Source organism: Meleagris gallopavo, chromosome 25, assembly GCF_000146605.3.
Source record: "Meleagris gallopavo isolate NT-WF06-2002-E0010 breed Aviagen turkey brand Nicholas breeding stock chromosome 25, Turkey_5.1, whole genome shotgun sequence".
Lineage (NCBI taxonomy): Eukaryota > Metazoa > Chordata > Aves > Galliformes > Phasianidae > Meleagris > Meleagris gallopavo.
In genome coordinates this window covers 2,667,557-2,686,676 of record NC_015035.2, presented here as the reverse complement: position 1 = coordinate 2,686,676, position 19,120 = coordinate 2,667,557, and the positions used below count along the sequence as shown (strand labels likewise).

The 19,120-nt window shown below is 40.7% G+C and overlaps 1 protein-coding gene across 1 annotated transcript; it reads left to right on the top strand.

Moving 5' to 3' along the window:
• The first annotated feature begins 1,325 nt into the window (after nucleotides 1-1,325).
• On the top strand, nucleotides 1,326-18,348 carry ZMYM4 (zinc finger MYM-type containing 4). The gene is given in 23 exon segments (XM_031556796.1): nucleotides 1,326-1,516; nucleotides 1,611-1,823; nucleotides 2,554-2,704; nucleotides 3,203-3,318; nucleotides 3,433-3,705; nucleotides 4,164-4,314; nucleotides 4,564-4,736; nucleotides 5,098-5,248; nucleotides 6,668-6,808; nucleotides 7,105-7,142; nucleotides 8,318-8,462; nucleotides 8,855-8,973; nucleotides 9,310-9,481; nucleotides 10,114-10,167; nucleotides 10,283-10,462; nucleotides 10,957-11,051; nucleotides 11,374-11,545; nucleotides 12,923-13,024; nucleotides 13,027-13,073; nucleotides 13,808-13,919; nucleotides 15,219-15,467; nucleotides 15,766-15,895; nucleotides 17,010-18,348. Coding segments are annotated over 23 exon segments (3,270 nt in total). The 5' UTR covers nucleotides 1,326-1,438; the 3' UTR covers nucleotides 17,218-18,348.
• Nucleotides 18,349-19,120: the final 772 nt, after the last annotated feature.

Sequence of the window (19,120 nt, the reverse complement as noted above, 5' to 3'; positions counted from 1 at the left end):
AAAAAAAAAAAAAAAAAGCTTTCCAGTCTGGCTCTGTTCTGTGAGCTTAGACTTACATAGCTTTGAGTTCTTCAAAATATGTTACTGCTGCTATTACATAATCATGGTCAAACCTTCATAAGGAGATTAAGCATATCAAGAATAGAATGTTTCAAATACTTGGGGCTTCAGTATTCAATCAGTTGCTTTCTGCCTAGGCCTAGAGCCTGCTTCAAAAAGAAAAAGACTTTAGGATAGAAGATCTGCATTTTCCATAGTCCTGCTGGGAGCACCAGGGTGAATCTTCAGCTCTAAGAAACATTTCAATTCTTCATATTCTGTTTTAGTTTGTATTATTATCTCCAAATTAGCAAAAGGACACATCTGTGGGCAGCTCTTAGAGCTCTCATTGCTATTCAGGAGCTTGAGGCAAGTAAATAACTGCACAGACTGATTGTTCTGGGGTCTCTTTACAGAGGACAGTGATTCATATGAATTCTTTGTAGTTATGAAAGTTACTTTGCAAAGTGAATGCTGCTTTGTTCATGCATCATTTCTTAACAATAGATTTATTGCTTCCTGTTTTACAAGGTCAACTGAACTTCAGCTTGAGACTTCAGTTAATTATTCCTCTTTCTTGCTCTCTTGGTGTGAAAAGACCTTGTAACAAAGTGTAGCAGTCTTGGCTGTAATTTATATTTATTAAGTTGGAAAGTGGTTTATATCTGAAAAGACAAGAAGGAAGGAGGCATCCCTCCATCCAAGAAAGGAATATAAAGATTTCTTCCCAATTTATACAGTCATTGAAAATGTTCTATGAATGACAGTTTCAAAAGTGAGACTTAAATAGTCTCATTATTAAATCCAATGGCAGAGAGAACAGCAGATTGGAGATTAAAAGAGGAAAATAGTTGTCAGACCATTTGGGCACAACTAAATGGGAATTAGAAATCCTCACCTTTTGTTTTTTCCCCTTTTTTCCTTATCCCATTATTATTGATATTTTCATTGTGAAAGGGAATTCATCCCCATATCCTGCTTTTTACATTTTTAGTAAGTATTGTGCAAAACCTTTTCCCAGTTCCACTTGAAAGGATTAATTATACAACCTGATGTCTTTGTAGGCCTCTCTTAAGGTACAAAATGTTTCACAGTGTATTTACTTGAGAATTGCACCCAACTGCTTTGCTAATAGGAAAAGAAAAATGAAGATAGGTACTTAGATCAGCAAAAAGAAAATCTCTGAATTAAATAAATGCACCATCTTACAGAAAATGTTTAGTTTGCAGAAGTGGAAAGGAGAGCGAGTTGCCATGAAACCAGTGTTTATCTCTTTGCTTGTTTTTCCTTTGTTTCCTGTAGAGAAATTCTAAATCCAAAGGATGTAATCACTGCCCAGTTTGACAATACGAATTCCAGTAAGGATTTCTGCAGCCAGTCGTGTCTTTCTACATATGAAATGAAAAGGAAACCTATTATTACTATTCACACTAACAGCATTTCAACCAAGTGCAGCATGTGCCAGAAGAATGCAGTGGTAACGACAAACTTCTTTTCCATTTAAGTTTCCTTTGAATCAGGGAAGTTGCATTTTCATTCTGTTCTTGTTAATATCCTTTCTTCTCTTCCAGATCAGACACGAAGTGAATTACCAGAACGTCGTACACAAGCTCTGCAGTGATGCCTGCTTCTCCAAGTTCCGCTCTGCTAATAACTTGACCATGAACTGCTGTGAGAATTGTGGAGGTTACTGCTACAGTGGGTCTGGGCAGTGTCGCATGCTGCAGATAGAGGGACAGTCAAAAAAGTTCTGCAGTTCGACGTGTGTGACACTATACAAGCAGGTATATTTTGACATGGTGTTAAAAGAACACCTTTGGTAGATTTTGGCTTATTAGCTGATGGTTTCCTTTGCTCACGTGGTCTAAGATGCTTCCTTTGCCATTTGCTGCTTAGTTTTTGCTAGAAATGTTGCTATTTCCCTTACCACGGAAAGGCAGGCTGAGTATTCCAATGTGAGAGAAGACACAGTGGGACCACTTGGCAGCAGTCTGCTGTGGCACATTTGGGCCATCCTCTGAGGAGATAACCATCATCTGACAAAGCACGCAAACCTCATGAGCAAAGCCCATTTGTCAGCCTTTGGGATTGCTCTGAGCATTCTCTGTGCTGTGACAACAGTGGTGCAGTTTCACACGAGCTGCCTGAGAATTCTTAAAAATCAAGAGCAATTTAACTGTAGGGTATCTCACACTACAGCACATCCTTCCTGACACTGAAAAAGAGATTATTTCTGAAATCATGTCTTTCTGAACACGTTGTCTCAGGCATTCTCTACAGCTTTATGATTGTGGGTACCTTAAGTAACAGAAAAACATGAGAGAGCACTTTGTTTTTGACCCATTTCAGATGTGAAAGTTGTAACATTTGAACTAAGTGGATAGGAAAAGTGGTAATTAGTTGATCATTTTAATTGTCGTTTTTAACTTTAATATTTTAATTTTGATTTTAATGGTGTTGGGTTATTAAAAATACTAAGCTTCAGATGCATGACCAATTTTACTGTTTCCACAGAAGTCAGCTAAAATTACACCCTGTGCACTGTGTAAATCCTTGAGATCTTCAGCTGAGATGATAGAGAGCACAAATAACTCGGGAAAAACTGAACTGTTTTGCTCTGTTAACTGCTTGTCAGCATATAGAGTAAAAATGGTGACTTCGTCAGGTAACTTTATCCCTTTATTCTGTTATAGACATAATTTCACAGAGCTTAAATCCAAACTTAATTAGTCTTGAAAGTTAAGGCTGATATTCTTTTGTGGGAAATGGGGTGTAGAAAGCAGAGTTTGTTTTAAGGGAAAGTGCTGAGATGGGAGCATAAGGATTTTGTAAGGTAAATAAACCTAATAGTGACAGTGTAGCCATTTCAGCCTTGTTTATAGAGATCTTCAAGATGATAACAAACCTCAAGGTATTTTCTGCAGGTGTAAGTGAAGGCCAAGTTGTGGGGTGGGGAGGGTTCTATTATCCTAAGGATACTGGGAGAATAATGAAAGAATCTGGCAAACAGCGGGCACTGCAGCTGTAGTGTCTGCTTTTTGAGCCTTTGTGTGTACTTTGTCTTGTCATTCAGAATCTCTGGGTTTGTATGCACAGTGCAAAACTATCTGCAGTGGGACTCGATGTTGAATAAATCACTTTTTCTTCTCTGTTTCCCTCTCAGGTGTTCAAGTTCAGTGCAACAGCTGTAAGACTTCAGCCAACCCTCAGTATCACTTGGCTATGTCAGATGGGAGCGTACGCAATTTCTGCAGCTACAACTGTGTGGTAGCTTTTCAGGTGTGATATCTGGGATTTCTTCTTAGCTCGATTAATAGCATAATACATCAAATATCTGGGGTGTCGGGTAAAATGCACAAGTGTAAAATAAGGCTCTTTTTTCCTATTCTGCAGAATTTGTTCAACAAACCTGCAGGAGTGAACTCCTCAGTCGTACCCCTGTCTCAAGGTCAAGTCATTGTAAGCATTCCCTCGGGGACAACGGTGTCAGCAGGTGGCACCACCTCCACTGCATCTCCCAGCTCTGGGAGCAGTTCAGCTGCAGCTGGTCTACAGAGGCTGGCTGCCCAGTCCCAGCAAGTCACTTTTGCCCGCAAGGTTGTAAAACTCTGGTGTCAGCACTGTAACAGATTATTTGCAACCAAACCAGAACTGCTTGACTTCAAGGTAATAAAGACCAGGACTTCTCTGGCTTGTCTCTCTCGATCAGAAAGCTCAGAATTTATAACCTGTACGCCCATGTTCTGTTGGTACTGCTCTGTCGTTTGCTGTGGGGGAATTTGGAACCGATTTTGTTATCATTCAATCATTATCAAAATTAATTCTGAAAAAGAGAAAACAACTGAAAAACAAAAACTCCCCACTCGAACCATTACATGTCAAAATAAGCACATTCCTGATTCTTCGTCCCAGAGATGATCTTTTAATTCCTGCACAAAGCACATGGGTGATGGCTTGTTGCAGAAAATTCTGCTGCCTTTGCTGAAAATCTATTTGGACTTACTTGCTGCTGCTGTCTGTTGATGATTTTTCAAGTGCATAAATGTGCTGAGTTCTTACTAACTATTTAAATGTAGTAACTGGATATGAAATATTGAAACCAAAACATTCTGACTGTGTTGCAGGGTAAAATGTTCCAGTTTTGTGGGAAGACCTGCTGTGATGAATATAAGAAGAGGAGGAGTGTAACAGCACTGTGTGAATACTGCAGAACTGAGAAAATTATCAAGGAGACGGTGCGAATCGCAGGCATAGATAAGCCATTCTGTAGTGAAGGTAAGAAAGAGCAAGGCTGTCTCTCAGAGAAATCAAGTTAGAAGAGTCTTGCCTAAAAATTATTTGTGAGACTAAGGGAAACCTAATAAACTAGGTCAGAAAAATGGATTTTAAGTTTAGAAACCTGGAACTTCGTTCACGCTTTAATGCCGTATTTCAACAAATGATTCCAGAACCAGAAATGCCAAACACACAACATTTTGATATCGAAGGAATCTTTTGTTATTTTGCTGTTTTTTCTTCTCTTAGGTTGCAAACTGCTCTATAAACATGACTTGGCTAAGCGCTGGGGAAACCACTGTAAAATGTGCAGTTACTGTTTGCAGACTTCCCCCAAACTGGTCCAGAATCTCTTTGGGGGGAGAATGGAAGAATTCTGCTCAGAGGAGTGCATGTCTAAATTCACAGTTTTGTTTTACCAGGTAAATCATAATTTCATATTCTCTATAATACAAAAGTGTTAGTGGAACTTCTGAAAGTTAGGAGCTATGTTAACTGCCTGTAGTTGGCCTCTGTGTCCCTGGAAGCTATTACATATACAGATGAGAGATGAGTAAATTCTTCTCGACTTCAAAGTGGCAGTTTCAGAAATAAAGAAAACCTAATATGTCTCTGGGGGGAGAAAACCCGGGTGTCCTGCTGCTTTGTGTCACACTGTAAAACGATGCACTCTTAAAGATTTATTTACACTGTATTTGCTGAGCATGTTGTGAAGAGGTTTGTATGCATACACGCTTTGTTGCTTTTAACACACGTTTGATTTCTCCCTCGCTGTTTTCCCAGATGGCAAAGTGTGATGGTTGTAAGAGACAAGGTAAACTCAGCGAGTCCCTGAAATGGCAAGGAGATGTGAAACATTTTTGCAATCTGCTTTGTATTCTGATGTTCTGTAAGCAGCAACGTACTTCTGACCCTCCAGCCTCAAACAACACAGGTAAAACGGGATGTGACCAGCATTACCTCTTAATGTGTGTGATAATGTTTATTTGGAAACTCCATTTAGTGAAATTTTTAAGACCCTCTATTTGGGTGCTTGTCCATCGTAACTGAATGGGTTCAGTTTAAGATATGTCCTTTACTTCAGGCAGTTTCAAACTTCCATAGGTATGAAATGATGTTGTTCGTAAAGCAAATCTATATTTTGATTTTAAATATTAAACATAAGCACTTACTTTCCATCTACTTTCCTATAAAAGGAAGCCCATTTTAATAGGCTGAAATGTACTGTTATCTGTTGAAGGCATGATAAATATCCAGCTTCCTGTACTTGGTAAGACAGAGAGAAAGGAGAATGTTGATGTTCATTTAGCAAGGAAAGTCAAGTGGGTAAATGTTTAGATTTAGTGGTTGTAAATATACGTTTTGATGTTTGCACTTAAAGTTGCTGGTTCTGTGTTGTCAGTAGGCGTCTGAAGACTTACATTTTCTGTGTCATTAAGTCTTGATTCTTCGAGTATCAATTCTGAGATTAATGTATGCTGTAGCTGTTTTGTTGCTCGTTATTTCAGCAGGTGGAATGGGGAGGAGGGTGGGAGTGAAGCCCACAGGAATAGGAACTGTGAGTTTCTGTAGGGAATGAAATGCAAAGGGAAGAAAGGAAGAAAGGCGCACAAAGACAGGAAGAGGAAGCGAAACAAAGGGCAGAAATAGCACTGATCCTAAAGAGGGGCATGTTCTCCCAGAGAGTGATGGTGACTGCAACAGTAAGGTACCCATTAAGCAATAAAGAATATTAACTGACAGTTTATAGTATGCACCAGGCCATACTATATTGCATTCTGTGCACATCTCCTGCTTCGCTTGGTGGGGATTGTTTTCTTTGACTAAGAGTAACATATAAGTAACTTTATACTTGCAGGCCATAATTACACTGTGTGACACTCCTGATTTTTATCAGTATGCTTGGCTGTTAGTAAGGAAATGGCTCAGAACAGTATTTGTAATGAAATGCAATCGTCGTGCTTTCAAATAGGAAGAACCTAAAAGTTCCTCTGCAGGAGTCTCATAAAATTCACCTCATTCATTATTTGTTAGGATCTTGAGGATGGCACTGAGCACAGTGGGACATCTGCTTCTCTTGTCTCCTGAGTGCTGCTCTAAGACTACTAGAGACAGAAAACTGCTTTCATACTGTGACAAACTTCTGAAAAGTTTCGGTGAATTGAAAACAGCTGAAGTTTGCTTATGGATCCAACTTCTATTTAAGCTGAAATCCTCCAGTTTGATACACTCTCCTCATAAAGCAGGCTTTTTCATCTGGAGATAAATCCAGAGGGTGGATATTGTTTCAGAAATGCCATTGTGTCTATCATCATATTGCTTATTTCTGTTTTTTTCTGTTCATTCCATCCAGCAAACCCTTCTACAGCACCAGCTTCCTCATCAGGCCCACCTTCTTTGAGGAAGGACTCAACCCCAGTCATAGCAAATGTGGTGTCCCTTGCCAGCACCCCTGCTGCCCAGCCAACGGTCAACTCCAACAATGTTTTACAGGGTAGGACTGTTAAAGTTGATTTCTCTATTTTTAAATCTCTATTCCTGGATATTTGTATTTGTTCAGGGGTCTTTTCCACTGAGGACAACACCTTCTTCATTATGCTTCGTGTCATTGCTGAGGGTTGCTGTCTTGTCCTTCCTTTAACTACGAATAAATACTGACGTAGATCTGTTCACTTGTAGTGGGGAATGAGGTTCAAAGGAAATTCTTTTTCCTGACCTGGCAGAGTATGGGTTGTGGTCCTTGATAAGTGCACAGACTAATCTTGTATGATGCTTTCTTTTTATCCATAGGTGCAGTCCCTACCGTGACAGCAAAAATAATAGGAGATGTAAGTTTTACAAGAGACTATTTTTCTCACTTTCGTCCAGATTGTATCAATAACAAGTAAAGTATCCAATATTTAGCACCTTAATTTTGTAACTATTTTTCCTGGTTGTGATTGACATTTAAAATTCATCCAGCTTGCAGTTACACACCTTATCCATTTTTAAAAATGTATGATGTAAAAGTTTTCATGTGTACAGTAACGGATTGATTTGATGGCTTAGCAAGGCTTATCAAACTGTGGCTCTTGAGATGGCAGTAGCTCTCAAGCACTTTGTGCATGGCTTTTGTACTGAAGGCTCACTTTTACGGCCAGAGGTGGGATGTGATGTCAAAAGGGCTGCTGTGGGAAGAAGGAAACCAGCATGGGCTGCTGGGACTGATGTTATCCACCTCTTGCAGCTTAGCTGTTCTTCCCCACTCCTTTGTAGTGTGGTAGTGAAGCTATGGGGAACGACTGTCACTTCTTATATGTGACTAACTCCTAGAGTTCCTGTTCTTGGGCTCTTTGAGGTATGTGGTATACATCTTGGAACTCTCTTAAAAACAGGAAGATCTTATTGTGTAGCTTGTTGTTTCTGGGAAATTGGCATCCTTCCTTTTATCTAAGGGGTAATTTATGGAGTAGAGTATGATTTTTTTGCAGTGAAACAGATCGTGTTATATGAACGCATGACTGAAAATGACTGTTGGCAGAACACAAAATTAGTACAAGCATAAAAAGTCAGTCTGTGTGTAATTAGGAATTGATACTGCCAGCATTTGTGTTCAGTTTTTTTCTATTCCTTTGCAGTGATTTCACATTGATTTACTGAGGGTTTTTTGAGTATATGTGTCAGCCAGTATTTTTGTCATCAGAAATATCTTAAGTCCTGATCTTAATATTCTACTGCTGATAAAAAAAGAAGTTTATAGAGGTTACTTGACTACAGAAACCAAATATCCTCTAAGATCTGTTTTTTGCTTTGCACTAAAATAAATTGATGTGAAATCCAGAAAACACCAAATGGATTACACCAAAAAAGAGCACCAAATAACAAGCTATTTTATGGTAGCTTTTAAATTTAATTAACAAAGACAGTTTAATTCAACATTTCCTAGTAGAGAACAAGTATTAATCTTACAATATCATACTGCAACCAGTACTGACTGTGCCCTCGTTTACATTTTTCCAAACAGGCTAGTACTCAGACAGATGCCCTGAAACTGCCATCTTCACAGCCACCTAGGCTTCTAAAAAACAAAGCACTGTTGTGCAAGCCAATCACACAGACTAAGGCCACCTCGTGCAAACCTCATACACAAAATAAAGAATGCCAGACAGGTATGTATTTAATCTCCAACCCATTTTAAAGAAGTCTGTAGTGCAGTTCAGAGTTTGTGATTTATGCAACAGACTGTTATCTTTCAGTAGTCTAATCCTATGGTCTTCTAGTTAGCTGTGAGATGACTGCAATAGCATTTACTTGGCTGCAGACCTTAGCATTTATTTCCTCTCCCTTCCCTTCCACCATTCGTGTATTTGGTCACTGTGCTGCTTATTTCCAAACTGTTCTATCACTGCTTGTTCTTTGCTGAAGTGCAAAGATGTACTGTGCCCATTGAATGACAAGCAGCAGTCACTGGTGGTGGAACACCAATCAGTTACAGTGGAAACTCTGAAGTGTGTGATGATCTAATGGTCAAACAATTTTTGTTTTGTTTTTAATGTAACAGAAGAAGAAGAAGTTCAACCCAAAATCATTGTGGTACCTGTTCCTGTACCAGTGTTTGTGCCAGTACCCCTTCACCTCTACACACAGTACACACCAGTTCCCCTTGGGATGCCAGTACCTGTAAGTTATGCTCAAGTTCACTGAAGAACTGGTTTGCAGTTTTGGTTTTGATTAAGAGACATGTGGCTGGGTTTTCTGATTAGTCACATGAGTGGTATTTGGAGAATGTGAAGCCACTTCCTTATCACGTTACGTCTAATTAGCTTCATTATGTAAAGACACCAATTTGTTGGGTAATTGCAGAAATGAAAAGGGCTTTTTTGTCGTGGAGTTCTTTCAAACTAGTGTAGTCCTAAAAGTGTGTAAGTAAGATTAAATAAGTGGAATCTCCCTTGTGTGTTTGCTGCTTCCCTTCATCCCCAAACAATCTCTAATAATTTCTGCATGTCTGTGTAGGTACCCGTTCCCATGCCTTTCCCAACTACTTTGGATAACGCTGATAAGATCCTTGAAACAATTCAGGATATCAAAGAAAAGATTCCCATAAGTCCATTTGAAGCAGATCTCCTTCAGATGGCAGAAATGATTGCAGAAGATGAGGAGAAAGACAAAACACACTCTCATGGTGGTATGTGGTGCTTTTAAAAGGAAACTAAATGCAGTGAGATAGAGAGGTCCTCTCTTCATGGTAAACAGGTAGAGAAATGGATATATAGCCTCTGTTATCTGCAGAGCTTTATGTGTCTTTGCATTCCTTGATCCTAGGTGCTGATTTAACTGATGTTGGCACTAACAAGTTGCTAGTGGTAGTAATCTCCAGACCAGTGCATCATGCACTAGCAGGAAACAAAATCAAGAAGGCAGAGCAGCTGCTTTACAAGAATATTTTCCTGTCAGGCTTGTTATGGTGGATTATTTAAGGGTGATGAAGGTTAGAATGTGTTGGAAAGCAATCATGCTATGTAATAGAAGTGGAGCAAGCTAAAAAGAAATGAACAAAATACTGCATTTGCTTACAGATGACTTCCAATGACAAATATGGAGGGATGAAAATAGAACGTGGGTTAATTCTGTTTCTCCCATAACAGCGTGAGCGAGGAGAGAGTTTTACTGTCACTAAAACTGTAGTGGAGGGTAAGGTGTGTTGTGTGGAAGCACTGTGACCTAATACATGTATTTTTTTTTTGGCATTCACAATTGTGTATTAGTTGTGTAAGCTGTAAATCATTTGTAGATGAAAGTTTCCTTCTTTTTCTAAAGGCTCTCAAACATCTGAACATGAGCTCTTCCTGGACCCCAAGATGTTTGAGAAAGGTCAGTTTGACTTTTTTTTTTTGCAAATGGACTTTGATCTGGATATATCTTCAAACTGTTCTTCTTGTCTGTCCTTTCCTATAGCACGTGGTGTATCTGATTGCTCTCATTACAGACCAAGGTAGCACTTACAGTGGAGATCTAGAATCAGAAGCAGTATCCACTCCACACAGCTGGGAAGAAGAGTTAAATCACTATGCCTTACGATCAAACGCCCTGCCAGAACCAGATCCAGAACCCAAGCAGATCTCCAAAGGTGAAGTGGAACAGGACCTGGAGGCAGATTTTCCATCAGGTCTGTATAACACTAAGAAAAATACACACAACTTTGAGTCAGTGTTGTAGCCACAGTCTGCTTAAGAGGGGGTGTATGTTTTCAGTTAGTTAAACTGGATATTTAAAGCAGCAGCAATATATCAGTTCTACTAAAATTTACTGTGTTTTTAAAATATTGGTGTCTTTACAGACAGCATTTTACAGAACCACTGTCAAGAGTAGCACATATTCTTGCCTGACTCTCTTTGATGTATCATTTTTGTGTTCCTGGGTGTAATCCATCTTAGTGGTGCAAAAGAATATCAGTTTGTCTGAATGAATGCAGCCCCTGTTTGGGGGTGGGTTTTTTTCTTCTGAGTACTTTTATTGCCCAGTTGTTCAGTCATAAAGTATTACTTGAATAGGCAGATGTAATTGGAGTTGCTAGGGTACTTAGTATTTTTAAGTGACACTTCTTCTCAGGCTTGTTAAATCATATAATTGAAATTCTTAATGGTGTTGATTTGACTTCAGACTCATTTGACCCTCTCAGTAAGGGACTGGGTTTGCATTCACGTTCACGAGCAAGACGGAGGCACAGAGATGGCTTCCCCCAGCCAAAAAGACGGGTAAGAAAGTCCTCTGGAGTGTTAATTCCTTGCATTTAAAGTAGTAATGTTAGATGAATCCTTGGAAGTAAAAACAAAAACTATGGATCCAGTGTGGAAATGAGAATTCAGTTTAGCTATGCTGCATTTTTTCCTGTCCTTGTTCATGATAAATACTTTCTTCTTTTTCCTGCATGTTAAAAAATGCCTATGTATACCTTCACCTTCTGTCATGGGAGTAACATTTTGTTATCATGTCAGTTTATATGAGGTGAAGTGAAGCATCCATAGATGAAGTGCTTATTAAGCTTTCATTTGCTTTACTTTGTTTGTTTTCCTGTAGGGACGAAAGAAGTCTGTAGTTGCTGTAGAGCCCCGCAATCTGATGCAGGGTTCCTATCCAGGATGCTCTGTTTCTGGGATGACCCTAAAGTATATGTATGGGGTAAATGCCTGGAAGAACTGGGTCCAATGGAAAAATGCACAGGAGGAACAAGGGGACCTGAAGTTTTCAGGTAAACAGAAATAATTGGCTGAGTAACTCTCAGTATAATATGTTTGTCAAGACAAAAAGTTTTCAGAGCATCTTGCATTTAAAAATCTCAGCCACTGCATTCTTAATTGATCCATTATCTTTCAAAGCAGGCTCTGAAATATCAGATTTCAACACGAAATGTTGGTCTTTTAACCTCACATACGTGTTCATTTGCATGCACTAATTCTTCACTTGTAGAACAGATGTTTTATGCAGCTGCAAAGTCCTTACTTAGCTGTTACTGGACCACAGTTACAAGCTGACTACACAGACTTGGCTCTGTCTTTTCATCTGTAGCTCATACATTCACAAAGTATTTGTCAGCATCAGTGTTTGCTGTAAAAAGCTGTGCACCACAGTGTTCTTTCTGAGCGTCACTGCTGGAAAGAAACCTTCCAGAAGTGCACCCATTCTGTGCTGCACTCGGCCTGAAACTACCTTTAAAAGGCATGAATTGTTCCTTGGGTCTCACTGGGTGATAGATAATAATGACAGTATAAATGTCACTGCTGTTTGTTTTTCTAATTACGGATGTTTTGGGGGTTTTAGTTTTTGTGCAAAAGCACAGCACTCCTAGGGTTTGGCACTGTCTGACTTCCCTTTTCCCTGGTCTCAAGTCTGTCTTACATGCTCACACTGAGTGTTTTGTGGACAAGTTTTCAGAGTGCGGCAGAGAATTTGATTTAGTTTTGTAACTGAGCTTTTTGAAGTGCAGCGGGGAAGAGAAACAGGCAGCATTAAATGCTTCTGCAGTGCATAGATCTAGGTGTGGCAGAGCTTATATAAGAAAGATCTCAAAAGGGAAAATGCTGTTTAGAATGAGCTCTGCTTTCTCCTCTGTTATTACACGAGAGCAGCTGTTTTCTGTTTCCCAGCAGAAGAGTAATCACATGAGTGATGGGCTTTTCTCAAAGCTAAGAAAACAAAGGTTACCAGCAGCTCCAGGAAATGATATCAGTCCCCACAGAAAGGTTCCCTGTTCAGTCCCAGGCAGTCGCTCAGCAATGTGGGGTGACCAAGCAGTAATTTCACTGCCCATTCTTTGATCGATTCTCTGTGCTGCTTCATTTTCTGAATCTCACGGCCCTATAAATTCTTCATTCCTTTTCCCTTTAAGGAGTCAAATACTCTGTGCTCAGCTCGTGCCCAGAACTACTAGGAAATATTCAGGATCCTTTTCTCACTCAGGGTTCCCCTGAGTTCAGCTATGAAGGATTTGCCAACCCTGTGTTGCCAGCCCAAGTACACCTTACCATTGCTGCGCCAGCTCTTGGATTCAGTGAGCCTCCTAATATTTAAATGGAAGGATTTAATCTCTTGAATAAAGATATTTCTTTAATCGTGTTCTTCACCACAGTTCGTCCTGTGAAACTCAAGGAGGACATTCTCTCGTGCACTTTTGCTGAGCTGAGTTTTGGCCTGTGCCAGTTTATTCAAGAGGTGCGGAGACCGAATGGAGAAAATATGATCCTGACAGCATCTTATACTTGTGCCTTGGAATTCAGCAGGTAAATCTCAATTAGGATGCTGCAGAGAGCATGCAAACTTCTAGTGGCCTTTTAGGCTTAATGCCCATAGTCTCAGGTAGCTGCTCGTTTTTTGTAGAGGTGAGAATTTATCTTTTTGTGCTTCTTTCTTAGTGTGGCTTAATCTCTTATTCTACTAGTTTGTTTTTTGATCAGAGTAAACAAACCTCTTCTGTGCTTGGGAGAAATGTGACGTGGAGGGCTTGACACAAATCTTTAGGTTTGGGACTGTATTTACCCCTTTAGTGCATAGGAAAGAATTGTAGTAACCTGAGGTTCCTCAGAAGAATTTGATTTGTGATTGAATGCTGTAGATCTAAAATAGCTGCGCTGTACTCTTCTGAGATGTGAGTTTGCATGGAAGAGATTACCTGGCAAAGACTGTGCTCATTCAGTAGCTCTATTTCAGCAGCCTAATCTGTTGGGCTGCTTTTTCAAGAATATTTTAATACCTAGAGGATGGTGATTTTTTTCAGAAGAGAGCTCTAGAGCTCGGAATAATAAAAATAATTCTGGCCTAGATCTCTCATTTCATACCAAGGAAGTCCCAGTCTGTGCAGAAAATCTGATGTGATCTGATCTTACTGAAGATTTCAGCAAAGCATTTTGGACCATAAGACACTCAGACATAGGAAGGGTGAAGAATCTGATGTCCTGTATCTCTGGTTATTGTTATGTATTCATAAATTATATGTCTTCCTTTTTTTCTCTCGTAGTACCTGTTTGAGAATGGTAGAATAGATAACATTTTTACCGAGCCCTATTCCAGGTTTATGATTGAACTTACAAAACTTTTGAAAATCTGGGAACCTACAATTCTTCCAAATGGTAGGACAATTATTTTATTTTGTGTAGCTGCATGACAAAGCCTTATTATGAGTATTTTTCTCAATGCCATGAAGAAGGATGTGATCTGAGACATTCACATTAGTCTCTTTCCCCACCATGCAGTTGTTTGTGGTAGATTAGAATCATGGATTGTGTGTCTGTCTCTACCAGTTATGGGTTTCACTTAAAGATACCTTTCCCTCATTTGATCAATCTCTCAGCTCCTTTAAGGGCTTCCCATTCCTGGAGTCAATGTGCTAGTTTTCATTCCTCAAGTTTGAGCGAATCTTTTTTGAATACAGAATTGCGTGCAGTATTTGAGATGAGTTGCTTGGAGTGGAGCTGCAGAAGTATTTCATATCAGTACTGGAAATCCTTCTGATAAATCAGAGGATCATAGGAGGAGATCATTGGAGTCTTGTCTCAACTCCTTGACTCCAAGTTCTCACCTCAATCTCTTCCACATTAAGAGTTCTCCAATTCTGCAGATATTATTAATTGTTCTTAAAGGATATTCATGCAGTTTATGAAGGTGGTCACAAGCAATATGAACATGTAAGATCTTTTTTTCAGAATACCACCAAAACATGAGTGACACCAACAACTCCGTAGATGGATCTGAAACTGGCCTTTTATTTACAGCTTTCTGTTGGTGCAGAAATAACCCAATTGCTTATAGGTAGCTCTGTACAGTGAAGTTTTCTTGCAGAACAAATCTTTCATCAGCCTCAATTTCTCCTTCCTAACTTAGGATGATAAAACTGGGTGATTTGTATATAGAGATGGGGTATTTTAAACTCATGCTCCAAGTCCCAGGAGCTGGACATTTTTGCAGTCAGCTGACTCTGGTTTAATGCAATTAAAACTTAGTGAGATCCTGCTGATGTCTGTAATCTTCCTTTATATACCTTTGTCCATTCATCAGGTGTTGGAAGATGGTGCTGTTCCGCAGCTTGGTTCTCCACACTCCCTCTGTGTTCTTGCATGCAGTGCTCTTGGTTTTATATTGCAGTTACCTATGATAGATCTGACTTTGTTCTAATGCACAGTTGGTTCATTACAAAGTTAGCTGGAAGAAGACTTAATTCATCTCTGACAGAATCTGCCAGTGTAATTTTACTCATTCCTATGTCCTACTCTGCTCATGTATGAGGGTTTCATTGCTTTGGGAAGATGGGGAAAATCTCTTAGATTGCCAGCAGCCTGTAAAAGCCATTGCATTCCTTTGTAACTGAGCACGAGGAAGTGTCCTAAAATTGCATAGCTGACACTTTTTCTTCCTCTGCCCATTGTTTCTAGGTTATATGTTCTCAAGAATAGAAGAGGAACACTTGTGGGAATGTAAACAACTGGGTGCATATTCCCCCATAGTTTTACTGAACACGCTGCTGTTCTTCAACACCAAATACTTTCAACTAAAGAATGTCAGTGAGCACCTGAAGCTGTCCTTTGCCCACGTCATGAGACGGACCCGGACTCTGAAGTATAATACTAAGACAACATATTTACGTTTTTTCCCACCCTTTCAAAAACAAGAGGTAGAATCAGGTAAGAGGATGCTTTAAGAATCTCTGCAATCATGTTTTTATTATCTCCTCCTTATTTGAAAAGGGCAGGGGAGAAAAGCACAGAGTGAGCAGAGCCGTGGGTAGTTTGGTTTCTGCTGTTATCTTGCACTTTTTCAAATTCTTTCACTATGGGATGATTTAAAGAGAAATAGTTTGAAGCAGTGTGTTTCGAGGTGTTGCAGAGCCCAGTCAGGCTGGTGCTTGGCTGCAGGACTCTGTGTAACCTTTCACGTGCTGCTCTTCACTGCACTCGAGTGATACCATTTTTGTGTGTCCAGATAAACTGTCTGTAGGCAAAAGGAAACGTGGAGAAGATGAGGAGATTTCAACAGCAGTGGAAATGGCTGAAAATGCAGATAATCCCCTGAGATGTCCAGTGCGACTTTATGAATTTTACTTGTCAAAGTGGTAAGTGATAGAACTTAATCTTTAATCTGCACGTAGATTAGAATGGGAATTCAGGCAGGGACTCTCCTCAGACGTCTTGTTCTTTGTGAAAGAGGGTAGGAAAGGTGTGATTTAGGCAAAAGTGGTGATGGATTTTGCTTGCTGAGATGTGAGATTAATTTTTATTTAGGTGTTAGAGACTAGCAAGGACACAGATACAAATCATTTTGTCTTTCCTGCTTGGTATCAACTTTAGGTAGATCTCAGAGCAGGTGGGGCGTGGTGTCCCTCAAAGAAAATACACCAGCAGAACGAAAGAGGATCTCATTAGTGTCAGCTGCAACTCAAATAAATCACCCTCAAAAATGCACCTAGTGAGCTTCCTGCAAATAGTCCCATGGCTTTGGCTGTGCCTAGCAGCTGCCCTGACTGTCGTACCTTCCTCGTATTTGCTTGCGTATCATTAGGAGATGTTAGCTGTCCTTGGGCTGAGAAAACATTTTCACGTTCCTCAAGGAACATCAGCTCCTGCAGAGCCCCTGCAGCGCTACAAGCTGCAGTAAGAGTTCACTTTGCTGTTTTGGTGTGAATTCTCCGAGGCCAAGCAGGAGGGATTCTTGCTCTCGACGATTTTGTCCCTTCCTTCCAGCACAGAGATCTTCCTCAGTTTGCCAAGCAGATGAGCTCACCGTTCTGCAGCAGGAGAAGCAAGCTGGGATTGAGTTCTGCAGATCCTTAAATTTATTGTCCCAAAGTGCACAGCAGTTGTGGAATAGTGGGATGGAGTGTTTTGTTCAGAGATTGAATGCCAGGCGCATCTGTCACTCATATAAAGACTCCAGTATTGAGTCCAGTGTGGATGACACTACAGTTGAAGAACTGTATCTGTAAAAAAGAAGTCACTGAAGTCTTTGTTTCTTTGTAAGCAGCTAGAGCCAAGTGTCCTGGGAACAGCTTAAAGAGCTGAAGAGGGGAAACCAATCCACTAATAAAAAGATTTTAATTATACTGCTTAAATCACGGCGTTGTAACCTCAGTGTAACTCCCATTTTCCTTCTTGTTTCTCCATCACTTTTTTATGAGTAAGGCTTTTAAAGCTGCCTTCTGTGATGTGTTTTTCTTTTTACATTGACAGTTCTGAAAGCGTGAAGCAGAGAAGTGATGTATTTTACCTTCAGCCTGAGCGCTCCTGTGTACCCAATAGCCCCATGTGGTATTCCACATTGCCAATAGACCCAGGAACTTTGGACATCATGTTAACTCGCATTCTTATGGTGAGGGAGGTACACGAAGAACTTGCCAAAGTCAAATCAGAAGACTCTGATATTGAGTTATCAGACTAACTGAAGTGGGATGTTTTCCTTTGAATGCATCAGAAGCACCAAACTGTGAATACGTCCAGCTTTTGGAAAATGTGTATTAAATAAGCCAAGATCGTGTCACCTACAGGCATATTTGGAACCACAGCGGATGTACAAACTGGAACTGGAAGGAGACAAGCTCCATAAGCTGCAAGAAACAACATCCCGTGGCAGGCAGCGATAAATCCTCTGAACAAATTCAAGTTGAACTAACCTGTTTGAGTGGTGCATAAATCCTTTATCTGTGTAGGGTTTAAAAAAAAAAAAAAATTGAGATTTTTTTAAGGAAAATGGTCGTGGAACATCTACCATAACGATACCAGGCTGTGGCTCACTTGACCTCTCAGCCTGCTGGCTGGCAGTCCTTGCTGCCAAAGAACAGTGGAGATCTTGGAGGTCTTCACAGGAACAGGAGAGGATTTGGTGGTGTTGAGGCAACCAGACGACTTCCGTTAGAAATACCAACATGCTTTTATAACATTTTTTAAAACCGGGATCAAACGCTGGGGAGGCAGAGGCTGCAGGCACAGCTGCAGGGAGCTGCTGAAGCAGCGGCTGCGTGGCTGCTGTTGCTCAGTGCCAGCCTTGCTCTCAGCCCAGGGCAGCAGCTCCCAGCCGTGCTGTGCAGAGTGCTGTAGATCAAACCCGAGAGCATCACTGCTGGGTTCTGTATGGGAGGGGACAGTCCTGGGGCATGTGCAGAAAATCCCTTTACTGCCCCGTAGCTCTGCAGTCTGATTCTAATCTAGCAAATACTGAGGTGCGTGGACAATTTTTTTTCCCCTTGAGGCAGCTTTCCTTTCTCCTCTTTCCCTACTGCTATGATTTTGGGTATTTCAGAGGGCGAATCCAGAGGGCCCCGTTATTTCAGACAAAGGGCCGTGCTCTCTTTCTCTTTCCCCCTTGCAGCGTGTGCAGTGTTGTCCAAAGGACGCAGTATTACTTCTGACAACAGAACTGTGGTAGAGAACAGCCCCGTGTGTTTTTCCCACCCCACCAAAGAGGTGCAGGTGTGATGTTGGGAAGTCAGGAAGCCTTTCTCGAGGCTTGGCTGTCACTGCATGTTTTTGAAGAGAAGAGCTCCCACGTTGTGCTGAGAGGACAGGACTTCATCAGACACTGTCTGTACCTCCATACATAGCTGTGTGTTTTGTTGACTTAGCGACCACGAATCCATTGGAAACCCAAACTGTTTTTAAAGAAGAGAATTGTATGGTTTTTATCTAGTCCTGGTCAGCTGTCCATCTTCTGTAACAGGGATCTGATATTTGATCTTGTCACTACAATTTCAAGAGATGAAAATCAACAGCCTTTCGTTACGTTTCCTTTTTTGTTTCGTTTTTCGTTCGTTGGGTTGTTTTGTTTTTTCGTTCTTTTTTTTTTTAATTATTTTTTTAGCGGTAACAAAAGTAATTTAACGACAAAAAAATAAAATCAGAAAGTAGTCTATTGACGTCGTGTACTCGGTAGTCCTGTCCCTGCCTGTAACAGATTTCACTGATGTATTTTTTAATACAGAAAACTATGTGAAAAGTAAAGCTGCCCCTGGTTGTGTCTGCTCCGAGCCCACCCGTGTGTGTGTGCGTCCTGCCCCGAGGTGCTGCTCTGTCCCTGCTCTGCTCCCCCACTCCTGGGGAGGATCCTTTGGCTGTCCTACATCCGTACCATTGCAGGAAGCTGCCCTGGCAGCACTTGGAGGCTCAGTGGAGCTTCATTTCACGTTCTGTGAACACTGACCTGGCCCTCCCCACGGTGATACTATGGTAGTTTAATAGCAGGCACGGAGTTCTGTACTGGGATGCCTGATAGAGTGTTTCAGGGGGAAAAAAAGGATTTCGGTGACCCAATGGCTGGGTCTGTAGGGGGTGGAAAGAAGCCCGAGCTG